The sequence below is a fragment of the Tachypleus tridentatus genome, chromosome 6 (assembly GCF_004210375.1).
Source record: "Tachypleus tridentatus isolate NWPU-2018 chromosome 6, ASM421037v1, whole genome shotgun sequence".
NCBI lineage: Eukaryota > Metazoa > Arthropoda > Merostomata > Xiphosura > Limulidae > Tachypleus > Tachypleus tridentatus.
In genome coordinates, this window is record NC_134830.1 from 165096388 (window position 1) to 165112236 (window position 15849).

General features: G+C 35.8%; 1 protein-coding gene across 1 annotated transcript; it reads right to left on the bottom strand.

Annotated features, from left to right (window-relative positions):
* Window positions 1–3345: 3345 nt before the first annotated feature.
* LOC143254362 (serine protease 1-like) lies at window positions 3346–8285 on the bottom strand. The gene is made up of 3 exons (XM_076509429.1): window positions 7777–8285; window positions 6662–6786; window positions 3346–4376 (listed from the first exon to the last, which is right to left on the bottom strand). The coding sequence occupies exons 1-3, from the start codon at window positions 8228–8230 to the stop codon at window positions 3720–3722; spliced, it is 1236 nt and encodes a 411-aa protein (XP_076365544.1). The 5' UTR covers window positions 8231–8285; the 3' UTR covers window positions 3346–3719.
* Between the last annotated feature and the right edge of the window lie 7564 nt (window positions 8286–15849).

A 15849-nucleotide genomic window follows, 5' to 3' on the forward strand; every position in this document is an offset into this window, starting at 1 on the left:
ACCAGGTAGAAAAAAAAAAGGTTACTCGCAAAATCCTGGTGTGGTATGGCATTGTGGTTAACGCACTCGACTCGCAATTTTTGGGTTGCAGGCTTGAATTTCACCGATGAAGATGTTCGTTCTTCCTGCTATGAGGTCGTTTTGATGCTGAAAAGACCTGCAGCTAACATCACAAATGTTTGTTTTATTGAGTTGAGAAGACCTGCAGCTAACAACCCAGCATCACACATGTTGTTTTATCGAGTTGAGAAGACCTGCAGTCAGCAACACAGCACCACACATGTTGTTTTATCGAGTTGAGAAGACTTGCAGCTAACAAACGCAAACGCAAACTAACGTGGCTGGGGTTTAGTTTAGAGAGAGAGAAATCAGAAGAGTTCTCTCTCCAACTGGGGTGTTCAGGAACGTTGTAGTTCCTCTTCGTCCCCTTACATGAGAAATTTTTTAAATATCCGTGGAATTTTTACTTTATTTTTTAATATTTCAAAAATGGAGTGGGGTATTTGTGAGTGAGAGGAAGGACGGGAAAACTGGACCAGAGCAGCGAAAGTGAAGTGAGCCAGACCTTGGCTCGAGGACGGAGTACACTGGCCGCTGGCGAATTGATTTTTAAAGTTTACTATGATTGATTTGATACCCTGTAACTGGATAAACGGCTCTATTCTGAATGAGGCTGGGACCTACAGGTCCGATGCCGGAAAGTTTGCTGTGGGGGGAAACGGGAGTACCCCGAGAAAACCCACTTTCACGGCCTGGGCGCTAACAACACAGCCCCACACATGTTGTTTTATCGAGTTGAGAAGACCTGCAGCTGACAACACAGCATCATACGTTTTATCCAGTTGAGAAGACTTGTAACAAACAACATATCACCACACTTGTTGTTTTATCGAATTGAGAAGACCTGCAGCTAACAACACGATACTCGTAAACCCTTAACGTTAAACCACTGAGGTTAATAAACATTTTTCTCTTATGAAAGATTTTGTAATTAGTTATCAATGAACATGTTCTGACGTTGTTATACCTAGTAACTGTACGCACCAAATGTTGTTGCCCGGCTCTGATTAGTCAACAGTGCTAAATTACACACTGCTACGTCTGAATCTTTTGGGTTTTTAACCCAGCCTTTCAGCACAAGTTGTTGTTCAAGTTAAAAATGTTGATTACCAAATAGTTGGCCAGGTGGTTAAGGCACTCGACTCGTAATCCGAGCGTCGCAGGTTCGAATTCCTCGTCACATCAAACATGCTTGATCTTTCAGCTGTGGAACGGTATAATGTGACGGTCAATCCTACTATTCGTTGGTAAAAGAGTAGCCCAAGAGTTGGCGGTGGGTGGTGATTACTAGCCGCCTTCTTTCTAGTCTTACACTGCTAAATTAGGGACGGTTAACGCAAATAGTCCTCGTATAACTTTGCGCTAAATTAAAACAAACAAACAAACAAACGAGTCTATCTATTTATTTTGTGCCAAGGTTTCATCTCCTCAAACACGACATCAAAGTTTTATTTTGCGTATCGATATAATTTTGTTTGGAAGACTCTGTTTCACGTTAGATATAATTTTGTTTGGAAGACTCTATTTCACGTTAGATATAATTTTGTTTGGAAGACTCTGTTTCACGTTAGATATAATTTTGTTTGGAAGACTCTGTTTCACGTTAGATATAATTTTTCTCATACACACCTGGCGATTTTTTTTCTGAGGAGGACGTCAATCTGTGACGGGTACCAGCTGTTTGCTGATGGTTAATGTGCAACGAAACGGAATCCCATTCATCGGGGTCGTATCTTCATTCTCATCCGTTTTTCACTCTGTGATGGTTACTAGCTGTTTGCTGATGGTTAATGTGCAACGAAACGGAATCCCATTCATCGGGGTCGTATCTTCATTCTCATCCGTTTTTCACTCTGTGATGGTTACTAGCTGTTTGATGATGGTTAATGTTCAATGAAACGGAATCTCATTAAACCCGACTGCAGCATTGGATTCGATGTGCCATTTTGGCAAAGGGAAAACTTAATCTTCTGGGATAATCCATTTTATATAACCATACGAATTTCAATCTTTGTAAAATGGATTTTTTGAAAGACGCCATTGCCATCCTGATTTTAGTTGTTTTTTTTTAATATGGGATGGCTTGAAAGAAAAAAATGGATTATTTGTGGTTGTATTAATATATTCTTTATATCAAAATACACAGAACCAAATGTAAAAAACAAAACCAAAACATCCTTATGTCCGTATTGTTTAAAAACAGAATCAGACTGGCATGGCTTTACATTACGCTTTTATGCTGTAAAATTTCGTTATTCTCGTCTTTCAGCTTCAGGAATCAGTACGCAACTGTTCTCTGTTCTAATTATGATTTCAGTTTAGTTTACGTTGCTTCAGGAAAAAGAACTTTTGAATTATTATGACGCTCCCTGTAGTTCAACAATAAACTTGAGGACTTCCCATAAAGCCACATTTTCATGAATCGTTCCCTGTGGTGGGTACAGCGTAGATACGTCATTACACTTCTTTGTATTTATTAATAAAACAAAACTAATTATGATGACAGACCTTCTAGGTCCTCTTGTGATATTTAACTGAATTATACTTACACAGTCTGATTGTTGTTAAGCGCATAGTTACACAAAGTTGTGCCCGTTACTAGTTTCGAAACCAGATTTTTGGCGTTATAGGATCTCGGACCTAAGACTGAGTCACAACTAGATAACGGTGGTGAGGAAGCTCAAATAATTAGATCCAGAGGGGCATAAGCGAAATAAAACCAGAGTAATCCAGATTACTGGATTTTGCCAAGCTAAAGTTGTTAAGACATTATGGAAGACGTCTGAAAAACAAGCATATTGTTCCCTATCAGACAGACAAGCTCTTTTCCCTCATGCCGGGAGAGTTCCTTACAGAAGACCTCATATCGAGATAAAAAAATTCAATTAAGGGATAATGGATAACTTTGTGTGGATATGACAACTATACTGAGTGAAGTCAGTAGATATCTTTCACAGATTTTGAAGTAACCTAATATATATAGAAATTGTTTGATAAAAGCTATACATTCGTCAGTTTCAAACATCTTAACATCATTTTAAACATGCCGAGAGACCCCTCTCAGCCCCAATTTCGCTGGCTCAACAGCAGGTCTTTGAGGCTTTTAACACAAAAAATCGAGTTTCGATACCCACGGTGAGGCAGAGCTAAGACATTTCATTGTGTACTTTACACTTAACAAAAAACAAATAAGTTACGCCATATTTCTTTTGTTTCGTATGTTTTCTATTTGACATGGCTGTTTATTATTAAGTTACATATTGACCTGACTGGTCTTTAACTGATCTATAGTTTACGATACGTATTAAGAAATAATAATTTATAGATCGTGTAAACTTATACAGTGTTTTGTACACAATGCATTTTATTTCATAAATAATTTTATACATTGCATCTAATAAAAATAAACTCAAAATGACATATAACAGACTCAACATGAATCAATAAACGATGCTCCTGAGCAGATGGAAACCAGTTTGCGTATTGCAAGGAAACTGTCTTTCACACGAGCTCTTAGTTGAATAGTTATTGCTTATTGACTGAGGTAGTTTCGTATCATTAACCGGAAAGTACTTTTTTCTTTAAAACACAATTTACAGCCATCATAATTTATTGTATATACAAACTATATGAACAAATTGGTTTCGAGTCTTCCAGTATCAGGTGTTAAGAATTATTGTTTTTTTTATCCATTTCACAAACTTCACTACGTTGGTGTAAATGCCATACTTTCCCTTCCTGCCACACCCCTCGCCGAAACTAGTGATTCCATATATTTCCCATTTACCATCTACTTCATACAATAAGGGGCCGCCACTGTCGCCTGCGCACGAGTCCACCCTCCCTCGTTCGTATCCTGCGCAGAGCATGTTGTCACTGATGTAGTAGTCCTCGTATACCTTTCGGCAATCTTCTATGTCAACTATCGGAATCTGTGCCTCGTGCAGTACATCTGTCCCAAACATGGCAGCCTTTCTTCTTTTGCCCCAGCCTAAAATAGTAGCCATCGTATCTATGTGAAGTTCACTTTCAGAACTGGGCAGACAGGCGGGCTGGACATAGGAGTTCATCCTCAGAGGATGACGAAGCCTCAGCAAAGCCACGTCGTTGTTTACCGTTTCGATGTCGTAGTTAGGGTGCACGAAAGAGTCCGCAACCCGAACTTCTTGTTCAGATTCCTCCGCGTCTACCAAGTCATGTTCTCCTGCACGAACGTACAAACGCCTCCTAACACAGTGTGCTGCAGTTAACACCCATTGTGGCGTGAGCAATGTTCCTCCACAGAAGGGTTCTAAGTATTTGTTCAGCACTGCCACCTGATGTCCAAAATAAATATAACTAACATTACTTATCGTACTTGGGCATGAAATATTTTGTAAACACTAAATCTCCAGAAAAAAAAAGTTACAGGATAATTTAACAGAACATTAAATATTTTGCAAACACTGAGTCTGAGGGAGGAGAGTTACAGGATTTTTAACAGAACATTAAATATTTTGCAAACACTGAGTCTGAGGAGAGGAGAGTTACAGGATAATTTAACAGAACATTAAATATTTTGCAAACACTGAGTCTGAGGGAGGAGAGTTACAGGATTTTTTAACAGAACATTAAATATTTTGCAAACACTGAGTCTGAGGGGAGGAGAGTTACAGGATTTTTTAACAGAACATTAAATATTTTGCAAACACTGAGTCTGAGGGAGGAGAGTTACAGGATTTTTTAACAGAACATTAAATATTTTGCAAACACTGAGTCTGAGGGGAGGAGAGTTACAGGATAATTTAACAGAACATTAAATATTTTGCAAACACTGAGTCTGAGGGAGGAGAGTTACAGGATTTTTTAACAGAACATTAAATATTTTGCAAACACTGAGTCTGAGGGAGGAGAGTTACAGGATTTTTTAACAGAACATTAAATATTTTGCAAACACTGAGTCTGAGGAGAGGAGAGTTACAGGATAATTTAACAGAACATTAAATATTTTGCAAACACTGAGTCTGAGGGAGGAGAGTTACAGGATTTTTTAACAGAACATTAAATATTTTGCAAACACTGAGTCTGAGGGGAGGAGAGTTACAGGATAATTTAACAGAACATTAAATATTTTGCAAACACTGAGTCTGAGGGAGGAGAGTTACAGGATAATTTAACAGAACATTAAATATTTTGCAAACACTGAGTCTGAGGGAGGAGAGTTACAGGATTTTTAACAGAACATTAAATATTTTGCAAACACTGAGTCTGAGGGGAGGAGAGTTACAGGATAATTTAACAGAACATTAAATATTTTGCAAACACTGAGTCTGAGGGAGGAGAGTTACAGGATTTTTTAACAGAACATTAAATATTTTGCAAACACTGAGTCTGAGGGAGGAGAGTTACAGGATTTTTAACAGAACATTAAATATTTTGCAAACACTGAGTCTGAGGGAGGAGAGTTACAGGATTTTTAACAGAACATTAAATATTTTGCAAACACTGAGTCTGAGGGAGAGGAGAGTTACAGGATAATTTAACAGAACATTAAATATTTTGCAAACACTGAGTCTGAGGGAGGAGAGTTACAGGATTTTTTAACAGAACATTAAATATTTTGCAAACACTGAGTCTGAGGGAGGAGAGTTACAGGATTTTTTTAACAGAACATTAAATATTTTGCAAACACTGAGTCTGAGGGAGGAGAGTTACAGGATTTTTTAACAGAACATTAAATATTTTGCAAACACTGAGTCTGAGGGAGGAGAGTTACAGGATAATTTAACAGAACATTAAATATTTTGCAAACACTGAGTCTGAGGGAGGAGAGTTACAGGATTTTTTAACAGAACATTAAATATTTTGCAAACACTGAGTCTGAGGGAGGAGAGAGTTACAGGATTTTTTAACAGAACATTAAATATTTTGCAAACACTGAGTCTGAGGGAGGAGAGTTACAGGATTTTTTAACAGAACATTAAATATTTTGCAAACACTGAGTCTGAGGGAGGAGAGTTACAGGATTTTTTAACAGAACATTAAATATTTTGCAAACACTGAGTCTGAGGGGAGGAGAGTTACAGGATAATTTAACAGAACATTAAATATTTTGCAAACACTGAGTCTGAGGGAGGAGAGTTACAGGATTTTTTAACAGAACATTAAATATTTTGCAAACACTGAGTCTGAGGGAGGAGAGTTACAGGATTTTTTAACAGAACATTAAATATTTTGCAAACACTGAGTCTGAGGGGAGGAGAGTTACAGGATTTTTTAACAGAACATTAAATATTTTGCAAACACTGAGTCTGAGGGGAGGAGAGTTACAGGATCTTTTTAAGAGAACATTAAATATTTTACAAACACTGAGTCTGAGGGGAGGAGAGTTACAGGATTTTTTTTTAACAGAACGATCAATGCTATTGTATTAAACTTGTATCCATTTTCACTGTTAGAACAAACCGATAAATACCGATAAAGAGTCTTTTGATTTAGTTGTACGCGTACATGAAAGCAAAATAACTTATTTTTCGTTATAATAAACCATGATTTAAAACTCCCTTATTGCTAAGAGTATTACACTATTTATCTCATTGATGCCATTTTAAGTTTAACTTACCTGCCATGGCCAGCGACCTTTCTGAGTCTCGTGACCTCCAATGATGCGCAAGTCTGGGGTTCTTCTTTCTGACACTCCACATTTCCCGATGTCTAATGTGGAATTCTCTTCTCCGCTTTGAAATTCTGAGAACACAAAAGTAAAAACAGGATTAGGTTTTATTAAACAAATGTTTACCGTCCTTCATGTCTAATTCAAAATGTTTCTTAGGTATACTTTGGCCATTAATTTCTCCAGACATATATCACAGACGTTCGTATCATTACCTAACCACAGAAAAATGGCGCACGTTCGATCAGCCATGAAAAAACAAACAAACAAAAACAGAATGGATCTGTTCTAGGTGTGGGGAAATATAACATATAAATATTCCAGGTTGGAGCAAAAATTTTATTTATGATAACGATTGTGGCAACGGAACTATACGAAAGAACTAAGTCTTTGAAATAAAAATAATTGTTGAAAATTTCACGAAGATTACCACAAAAATGTTCAGGAGGCTGCAGCATCGCACGTGCATTCGTATCATCCTATATCGGGAAAATGATTTTGGTTTGGTTTGTTTCAAATTTCTTGTGAAGCTACACGAGGGCTATCTGCGCTAGCTGTCCATAATTTAGCAGTGTAAGACCAGAGGGAAGGCAGCCAGTCATCATTAACCACCGCCAACTCATGGACTACTCTTTTACCAACGAATGGTGGAATTGACCACACATTATAACACCCCCCACGGTTGAAAGGGCAAGTATCTTTGGTATGACGGGGATTCGAACTCGCGACTCTTGGATTACGAGTCGAGCGTTTAACCACTTGGCCATGCTGGGCTGTCATGGAAAGGAAGGCCAAGAAATAGCTATTTTGGATTATTAGCCAAACCTTTTGTTAGTCTGTGCTAATATGAGATTCTTAAATTCTTTCTTTCATGCATCCTATCTTTATCTGAGGATGGGGGTTGCCCATACTATTTGCCCTTCCTGTACAATTTAAATTCTTTGTTTCTTATATTGCATTGAATGCCGGCAAAAAAAATAATAAAAATCACGTGTTGCAGTTGAATAAAACATCGTTATCTCGTGCTGTACAGAGTAAAAAACGTGAAAATCAACAAAACTTACCTAACTCTTCAGCTTCTATCGGTTCCTCCTTGTCACCCCTTTCTGTCTTTCGATATAACTTCTCACAGAGTGTTCCTTCTACATAGCACAAAGCATCTTCTTGAATCACACTGGTTCCACACACTAGCGACAGCTCACAGGCACGGTAGCGTCGAGTTTTACAAGACCGTGTGCAAGGTGACCATTCCGACCAATCCGAGTACACGTAACTCTGAAGGTGATAGAGAACTCGGAACTGGGAGGGCCCATCTTCGGTCTGCCGAACTTCCTCTGTTTCGGGAACTACGATGGGATTTTTCTTGCATCTTCGTCCTCTGCAAGACTTTACTTCTTTCAAAATCCTCGCACCACAGTGGAGAGGAGAGATGCACGTGCGCATGCGTTCCTGCTTACATTTTCTAGAACAACGTGACCATCCGGACCATTGGCTGTATATCTCGTCGTAAGGTGGCATTCTCGTTACTTCATCTTTCGTTTCAATTTTATCTTCCACTTCGGATGAACGAAGGTTCTTAAGCTAAAAAAAAAATAAACACCATATACGTATTACTCTATTGATGTTTCACATTTTACTTTGAAAGTGAAATAAAACAAGAATAACAAACTCTTAAGATTGTTTGTGCAAGTTGCCATCTGTACTTTGGAATTTCGAACTGTAACTGTCACATTCCGACTGTAGGTCAAGTTTGTTAAACGGTTTTTCGTTTGGCTGTTCTTGTTAAGCGCAAAGCTGCACAATGAGCTATCTGTGCTATGTCCACCATGGATATCGAAATCAATTTTTAGCGTCGAAAGCCGGCAGACTTACCACTGAGCTACGACAAAGTATTTGAACTAAACCTGATCTTTAACTTTTTAAGCCTCCAGTCTTTGTTTGTTTTTTTGTTTTGAATTTTGCGTAAAACTACACGAGGGCTATCTGTGCTAGAGTAAGGCTAGAGGGAAGACAGCTAGTCATCACCAACCACTGCCAACTCATGGGTTACTATTTTACCAACGAACAATGAGATTGACCGTAACTTTATAACGCCTCCACGGCTGAAAGGGCGAACATGTTTGGTGTGACGGGAATTTGAACCCGCGACCCTCGGATTACGAGTCGAGTGTCTTAACCATCTGGCCATGCTGGGCCTAAACAATGTGTGTATCAGTCTGAGGTACCTTGAAAAGACCAACAAAGTAAGACAAAAAAAAAGTCTACAATGTGGAAAAAGCATAAAAAACATATTTTTATGTGCCGAATGTATGTTAAGACAATATGTATGGTAACTTGTCAATAGCACAAGTCCGATAAGGTTTTAATTACATATGAATGAAAAACCACAACAATGAAATATGTATTTTAACTGGTCAGTGGGATAAAGTAAGATCACAGTTTATTGTTTTGTAATTTTCACTGAAATATTCAGAAAGTTCAGTTTATTTTTGGTAAAATATTTAATAGAGAAAGACTGCAAAATTAGGCCTAATTTTCTGTCTACGTCACACAGTACATAAGCTTTTTCTTGTTTGATTATAATCTTATAAAAAAAAGTATATATTTATTTCAAGTTTGATTTAACTTGGATAAATCAATTACTTTAAGGAGTGATCGAGAAGTCTACGTTGAAACTGGACAGAGAAGCCACGTTGCAGTGAATGGTAGTAATTAGCTTAAGACGAAATATACGTTACATTACTGTAATTCGTTGCAACGGGTCTTTCCTGCACAGCTTCGTAACCTTTGTCTTTCATTAAACTCAACTAAAGCAATACAATAAAAAACACACTGATATTTAAAACATTTGGTTCTATCTATCATTTCTTGTAAGAATATATGTTTAAAAATTGTCCCAATTAATAAAACTTTGCTTCAGTTAATAATTTCTTATTAAGAGAACGTTTGTTGTTGCTTTTAACGTCGTAAGAGAAAATCTGAGGATTTCACCTTAAGTAACAAACGATGACTTGAGGTTAAGAAAAGTAACTTGTTAGTTTGCCAGCTTGTTTGTAAATGTTTGTAAATCGTGTTCTGTTAATTTAGTACTATCGGTGTCAGGTTTGTATAATTGTGTTAATTTAGTACTACTGGTTTCAGATTTGTATAATAGTGTTAATTTAGTACTACCGGTTTGTATAATAGTGTTAAATTTTCTTTCTTAGTTTTATTACTCAGTTATAACATAAAAATAACATTATTTTTAGCAAACAAACAACTATATGTTCAGTTTTGAATCTCACATACATTATTCCGATATTGTCTTCTAGAAACAGTTATTTTTTAAGTGTTATTTAATAACCTTTATCACTGATCGACATTGCTGCTGGTTTATTCTCGTTGACGTAAGTAGCGGCCTCTATATTCATATCTATTCCATTTCTACTTTGTGATCACCACAAAGATTTGTTCGACTTACTTTCAGATTGGGCTCGGCATGGCCAGGTGGTTAAAGCACTCGACTCGTAATCCGAGAGTCGCAAGTTCGAATCCCCGTCGCACCAAACATGCTCGCCCTTTCAGCTGTGGAGGCGTTATAATGTTACCGTCAATCCAACTGTTCGTTGGTAAAAGAGTAGCCCAAGAGTTGGCGGTTGGTGGTAATGACTCTTACGCTGCAAAATTAGGGACGACTACTATAGATAGCCCTCGTGTAGCTTTGCGCTAAATTATAAAACAGACAAACTTTCAGATTGGGCGCTTATTTAGAAATAGAAAGAAGGCTGACAGCTAGATCCATACGTTGTTTGTGGTTATAAATAGAAACGATTTACATATTTTAAGCTTGTTATAAATTTTTAAGTGAAAAGCAAAGAATTTTGAGAGAGATTTTATAACAATGGTCGATAAAAAAAGAGAAATAGATCAGAAAGTGCACAGTGGTCGTTGACGTGAAATAAGAAATTAGTCGGTTTTGCTGTTTCGAAATGCAATACTTTGTAACGAATCTTCAATGTGAAAACTATTTCTAAATTTAAATTTCGAAAGATATTATTTTGTTCCGACTTGAGTTTATCAAATGAACCCTCAATGTAAAAACTAGTTTCAAATTCAAATATCGAAAGATATTATTGTTCCGACTTGAGTTTATTATAATGAATCCTCAATGTAAAAACTAGTTTTAAATTGAAATATCGAAGGATGGTGTTATTTCAAGTTGAGATTTTCATTTATTAAGAAACTCTATAACATTTTTCCACGAGTGTAGTTTTTATCCAGATCTGCAAGTATTCTGCTTTCTCGCCGGATTCTCCAAAGGTCAAAAAGCAAGAAGAAGGCTTTAGCAAGAGAGCAGAAGACTTGTAAAAAGGAAACTATATTAGTGAATAACATTTTCTTAGAATACAGTTTACTCTGTAAAATGGATTCAAAATCAGACCTGAGTTTACTGTCTTAGTACAAGAAACATTGAAAAAAATATAAGTTATACTTCTTCTCCAAGTAAAGCTTATTACGATTTCCTCTAAACTTTTAACCGTCAGTCAAAAAGTGGATATTCACTAAAACTCATGGGCTGATTATCTAAGTCATTAAAATATGTCTTTACCTGTGGCCTTTTGTGGTGTCTGAAATGTCTGCGACCAGTCGGGTGAGCAGCGGTTATCACCAGCAAGATTAAAAAGCAGACGATGGTTATGGGTCTTGCAGCCGACATGACTCTTCAATCGACTTCTGATAGGTTAGGCCTCACGCTGCCGCTCTTTAAGAAAACCCTTAAATTTGTCGTGCTACAAATTATATTTCCTTGAATTGGAATACCAGATACTCGAACGTTCTCGCATTTTTATCCTGCCTTACATTAGCTCATGCGCTACGTCAGATGATGAGCAGCAGCAGGTGGAGCGTGCTGATAGAAAGAATCAGCCACGTGTGAAGATGGCAAATTTCCACAGGGTATAACTGGTCCTTCTTATTGTGGGGACGTGTAATGGTATTCAATTGATTTGCGGGTGCTGGGATGAAGTAAACAGAAGTCAGGAGCCAGTGCTCTAACATGTGTAAGAATTATCAGCCAGCCAGCAACACGGATTAGTGCCACAATAAAGATTCCCGGAGTGTCGTATGGATAGAACAATGTCCTGGATTAGGTGTCCCACCCACACCTGCGCAAAGCACGATTTATGGCCGAATTTCGATCTACTTCAGTCACATATGGTGACTATATAGCACTACACCTGCAAACACTTCCAATTCACTCGACAAAGATATCGAATTTTAATAGCTTTATGTTAATTGTCATATATGAAAATCTAACCTAATTTTTCAGTTATACTTTAAATTTCGTTAAGTACTTATTGCAGGTATATATTTGTATGTCACAGATATATATTCGTGTCTTGAGAAATTGATATCAGTTAATTTACTATTAAGAAAAATGGTCAACGACTTTCAATGTTACTTTTAAGTTAAATATATATATGATTTATTACTCTATGATGTATTAATGTGAACTGTAACGACTGTGATATACAAGACGGATAGCAAGTGTAACTGAAACGACATTATGTAAAATAGCTTGAAGACAATAAGAAGGTACACTGAATGCTTTCAAAACTAGCCATGGGACACAAAGGTTTCTTAATTTGGAAATTATTAAATAGTCAGTATAAAAATGCTCGCAACGTAGTAAAAACTAGACATTGGAAACAAAGCTTCTTAAGACATTAAAAATTAGCCACTGGCCAATATAAAACCTTTCTCAGCAGAGTTAAAACTAGCTGTTAGACACAGAATTTCTTAGCACGTTGAAAATTAGCCACTGGTCAACATAAAGGTGTTATAAATAAACATTTAAAACTATTCAGGAAGCATCAAAGAGAAGCCACCGAAAAGGAATTGGGTTCTGTCATGGTTTTTAAAAACAGTCGACATGTAATATTGGATTGCTTTATGACATCTAACGCTAATCACTATATATTATAGAAGTTAGAATTTGTATTGAGGCACCTTCTGTCAGTATACTTATCACTGTTCTGCCACAACTGTTAAGAATAGTTGGTAGTTGATATGGGATATATGTGAATACCTCCATGACCGACTAGTAGAGTATGTCCTATACAACTGATCAACGGACATCAGTTATTTCATTTGTTTATATTAATTGAAATAAATTAATGCCGTGATTGTTTTTGTATGTCTTTTAGTGATCTGTGTGCATATTTGTACCCTTTTATTAATTCGAACAAAGTACTGAATAGTTTTACAAAAAAAATAAAAAAATTTTGAAACAAACTTGACTGTCCGTATCAAAACTAGAAGATTAAACTTTTCTCAGCCATTCAAGACTTACTTTATTTCAGGTTTCTAAGAAATGCATTCGTCTATCTTTGATACACAGAATTTATTTCTTTAGAATTTTTTATTAGTAGGAAATACACAAATTCACCACCATTGCGTTGATTTTCTATCCAGTACACTTAAAATGTCTATCAGTTATTTCTGTATTCTACCTGAAGGAAAGGACCTGTTTGCGTATTTCCGGACATATTTTGGGACGACACCAAGATATTGGATGTTTGGTAACGTTTACTATTGTTTCATATCGGTTTGGTTTGTTTTGATTTCGCGCAAAGCTACTCAAGGGCTAACTGCACTAGCCGTCCCTAATTTAGCAGTGTAAAACTAGAGAGAGGGTAGCTAGTCATCACCACCCACCGCCAACGCTTGGGGTTACCCTTTTACCAACGAATAGTTGGATTGACCGTAACATTATAACGCCCCCACTGCTGAAGGGGCGAGCATGTTTGGTGCGACGGGGATTCGAACCCGCGACCCTCAGATATGTAGCCAGGTGGTTAGGGCGCTTGACTCGTGTAATCTGATTGTCGCGGGCTCGAATTGAAACACGCTTGCCCTTTCAGCCACAGGAGCGTTATAAAGTTACCGTCAATTCCACTATTCGTTGGTAACAAAAGTTGGCGGTGAGTGGTGATAACTAAGCTGCCTTCCCTCTAGTCTTACACTACCCAATTAGGTATATAGCTGATAGCCCTCATGTAGCTTTGGGCGAAATTCAAAACCAAACAAAACGTATTTTCTGTAAGAGAGGAGTAGTATTATCCCTTATCAGACTGGTGTTATGATAAAAGTTATGAAGAAATTAAAAGTTACTTAGAAATTTATAATTACTAGAAATGCCTTATTTATAATATTCAAACTTCTTACGGGCAATTTCAAACATTTAAATGTGCCAATCTCTGTTAAAATTCTAGTTTCAGCCAGCTAAATAAGTTGTTTCTAGTAAGAAATACAATAGTATTCTAGATTATATTAACTCGAATTTAACCTAAAATGTGCGACTGAAGGAAGTTTTTGTTTGGTTATTATAGATAAACCAGTTGAGTTCATTCTCAAGTTTCAGATAATCGTATTTGAGCGATTATTAATTTTTAATTTTTTTTTCTACGATGCTAATTTTAGTCCGCACATTTTTTTTATCGTCAAATTTTTAACGAAAGAAAAAAAACACAAAATTCAGTTCATACTCTGATTTCAATCTCTACTTTTATTAACTTCTTGATATTTTCTCACCTCTATTATTATTAAATTATCGATATTTATCTACCTTGTACTATTATTAAATTATCGATGTTTTTCTACTTTGTACTATTAATACATTATTAATATTTTCTGACCTGTACTATTATTAAATTATTGATATTTTCTTACCTGTATTATTATTAAATTATCGATATTTTTCTGCCTTGTACTATTAATACATTATTAATATTTTCTGACCTGTACTATTATTAAATTATTGATATTTTCTTACCTGTATTATTATTAAATTATCGATATTTATCTACCTTGTACTATTATTAAATTATCGATGTTTTTCTACTTTGTACTATTAATACATTATTAATATTTTCTGACCTGTACTATTATTAAATTATTGATATTTTCTTACCTGTATTATTATTCAATTATCGATATTTTTGTACCTTGTATTATTAATACATTATTAATATTTTTTGACCTGTACTATTATTAAATTATTGATATTTTCTTACCTGTATTATTATTAAATTATCAATATTTTTCTACCTTGTACTATTAATACATTATTAATATTTTTTGACCTGTACTATTATTAAATTATTGATATTTTCTTACCTGTATTATTATTAAATTATTGATATTTTCTTACTCGTACTATTATTAAATTATTGATATTTTCTCACTCGTACTATTAGTAAATTATTGATATTTTTTTACCTGCACTATCATGAAGTTATTGATACTTTCTCACTATGCACTATTATTTGGAGCACGAGCATATATTGCTACTGAGGTTATCTTTGGAAGGGTGTTTTATAAAACCTTGGGATGCAACCAACAAAATGAACTATGTGATTTCTCATAGAAAAAAAAAGCCCAAAGTTGTGTCATTACGAGTTTAATATTCCTTCCTTAAAAGTATAAAATATATTATTACTATTATGAGATGCAGTGACTGAGTTTTGTAACGACACATCTTGGGACTTAACCTACAACTATTCCCAATGTTGAAAGTTCAGGTGTCTTTATTCAGGTGGCGCAAAGCAGTCTGACAGTGTCTGGGTCAGACACACGCATATTACAAGCAGCTGTGAGACCATTTCCTTATTCTCAAGTAAATGCAGGTGCTAGAGTAACACCAAAAACAATAGTTTGGAATGTTATACATTAAGGAGAAACTGTTATTATGTGTAAGTTATTTTCTATGAAGCTTCCCGGAGTCGTAGTAATCACCCACCTGATGAACCATATGAGGTTGTTCATGTGACGTTAGAAAACTAGCAGACGAAGATTTTAATTGGTCTAACAATAAATTAAAATATAATGTTAATATAACTTTAAAACTAACAATTTTATTTACATAACATTTGATTTTTGGTATCGGACATATGAATTTTTTTGTTTTCGAGAGACCGTAAGTTGTATTTAATAAATCTAATATTGGTATTTTGGTTAATATGTTAAACATGTTTTGTAGTAATGTAGTAATATTAGTAATAAAGATTAATCGAATCTCTCAGCCAATCGTTCACTTAATATTTCACTACTCACTCAAAGTGACATTAAATCGTTCATTTACCAATTCTAATTTGAAT

Bases quoted from the DNA above. Each gene is read 5' to 3' on its own strand.
- LOC143254362 (XM_076509429.1), bottom strand. From the start codon at position 8,230: ATGCCACCTTACGACGAGATATACAGCCAATGGTCCGGATGGTCACGT. The intron at 6,787-7,776 runs GTAAGTTTTGTT...TTGTGTTCTCAG, and splicing joins GATAGAAGCTGAAGAGTTAG to AATTTCAAAGCGGAGAAGAG. The intron at 4,377-6,661 runs GTAAGTTAAACT...TTTGGACATCAG, and splicing joins AAGGTCGCTGGCCATGGCAG to GTGGCAGTGCTGAACAAATA.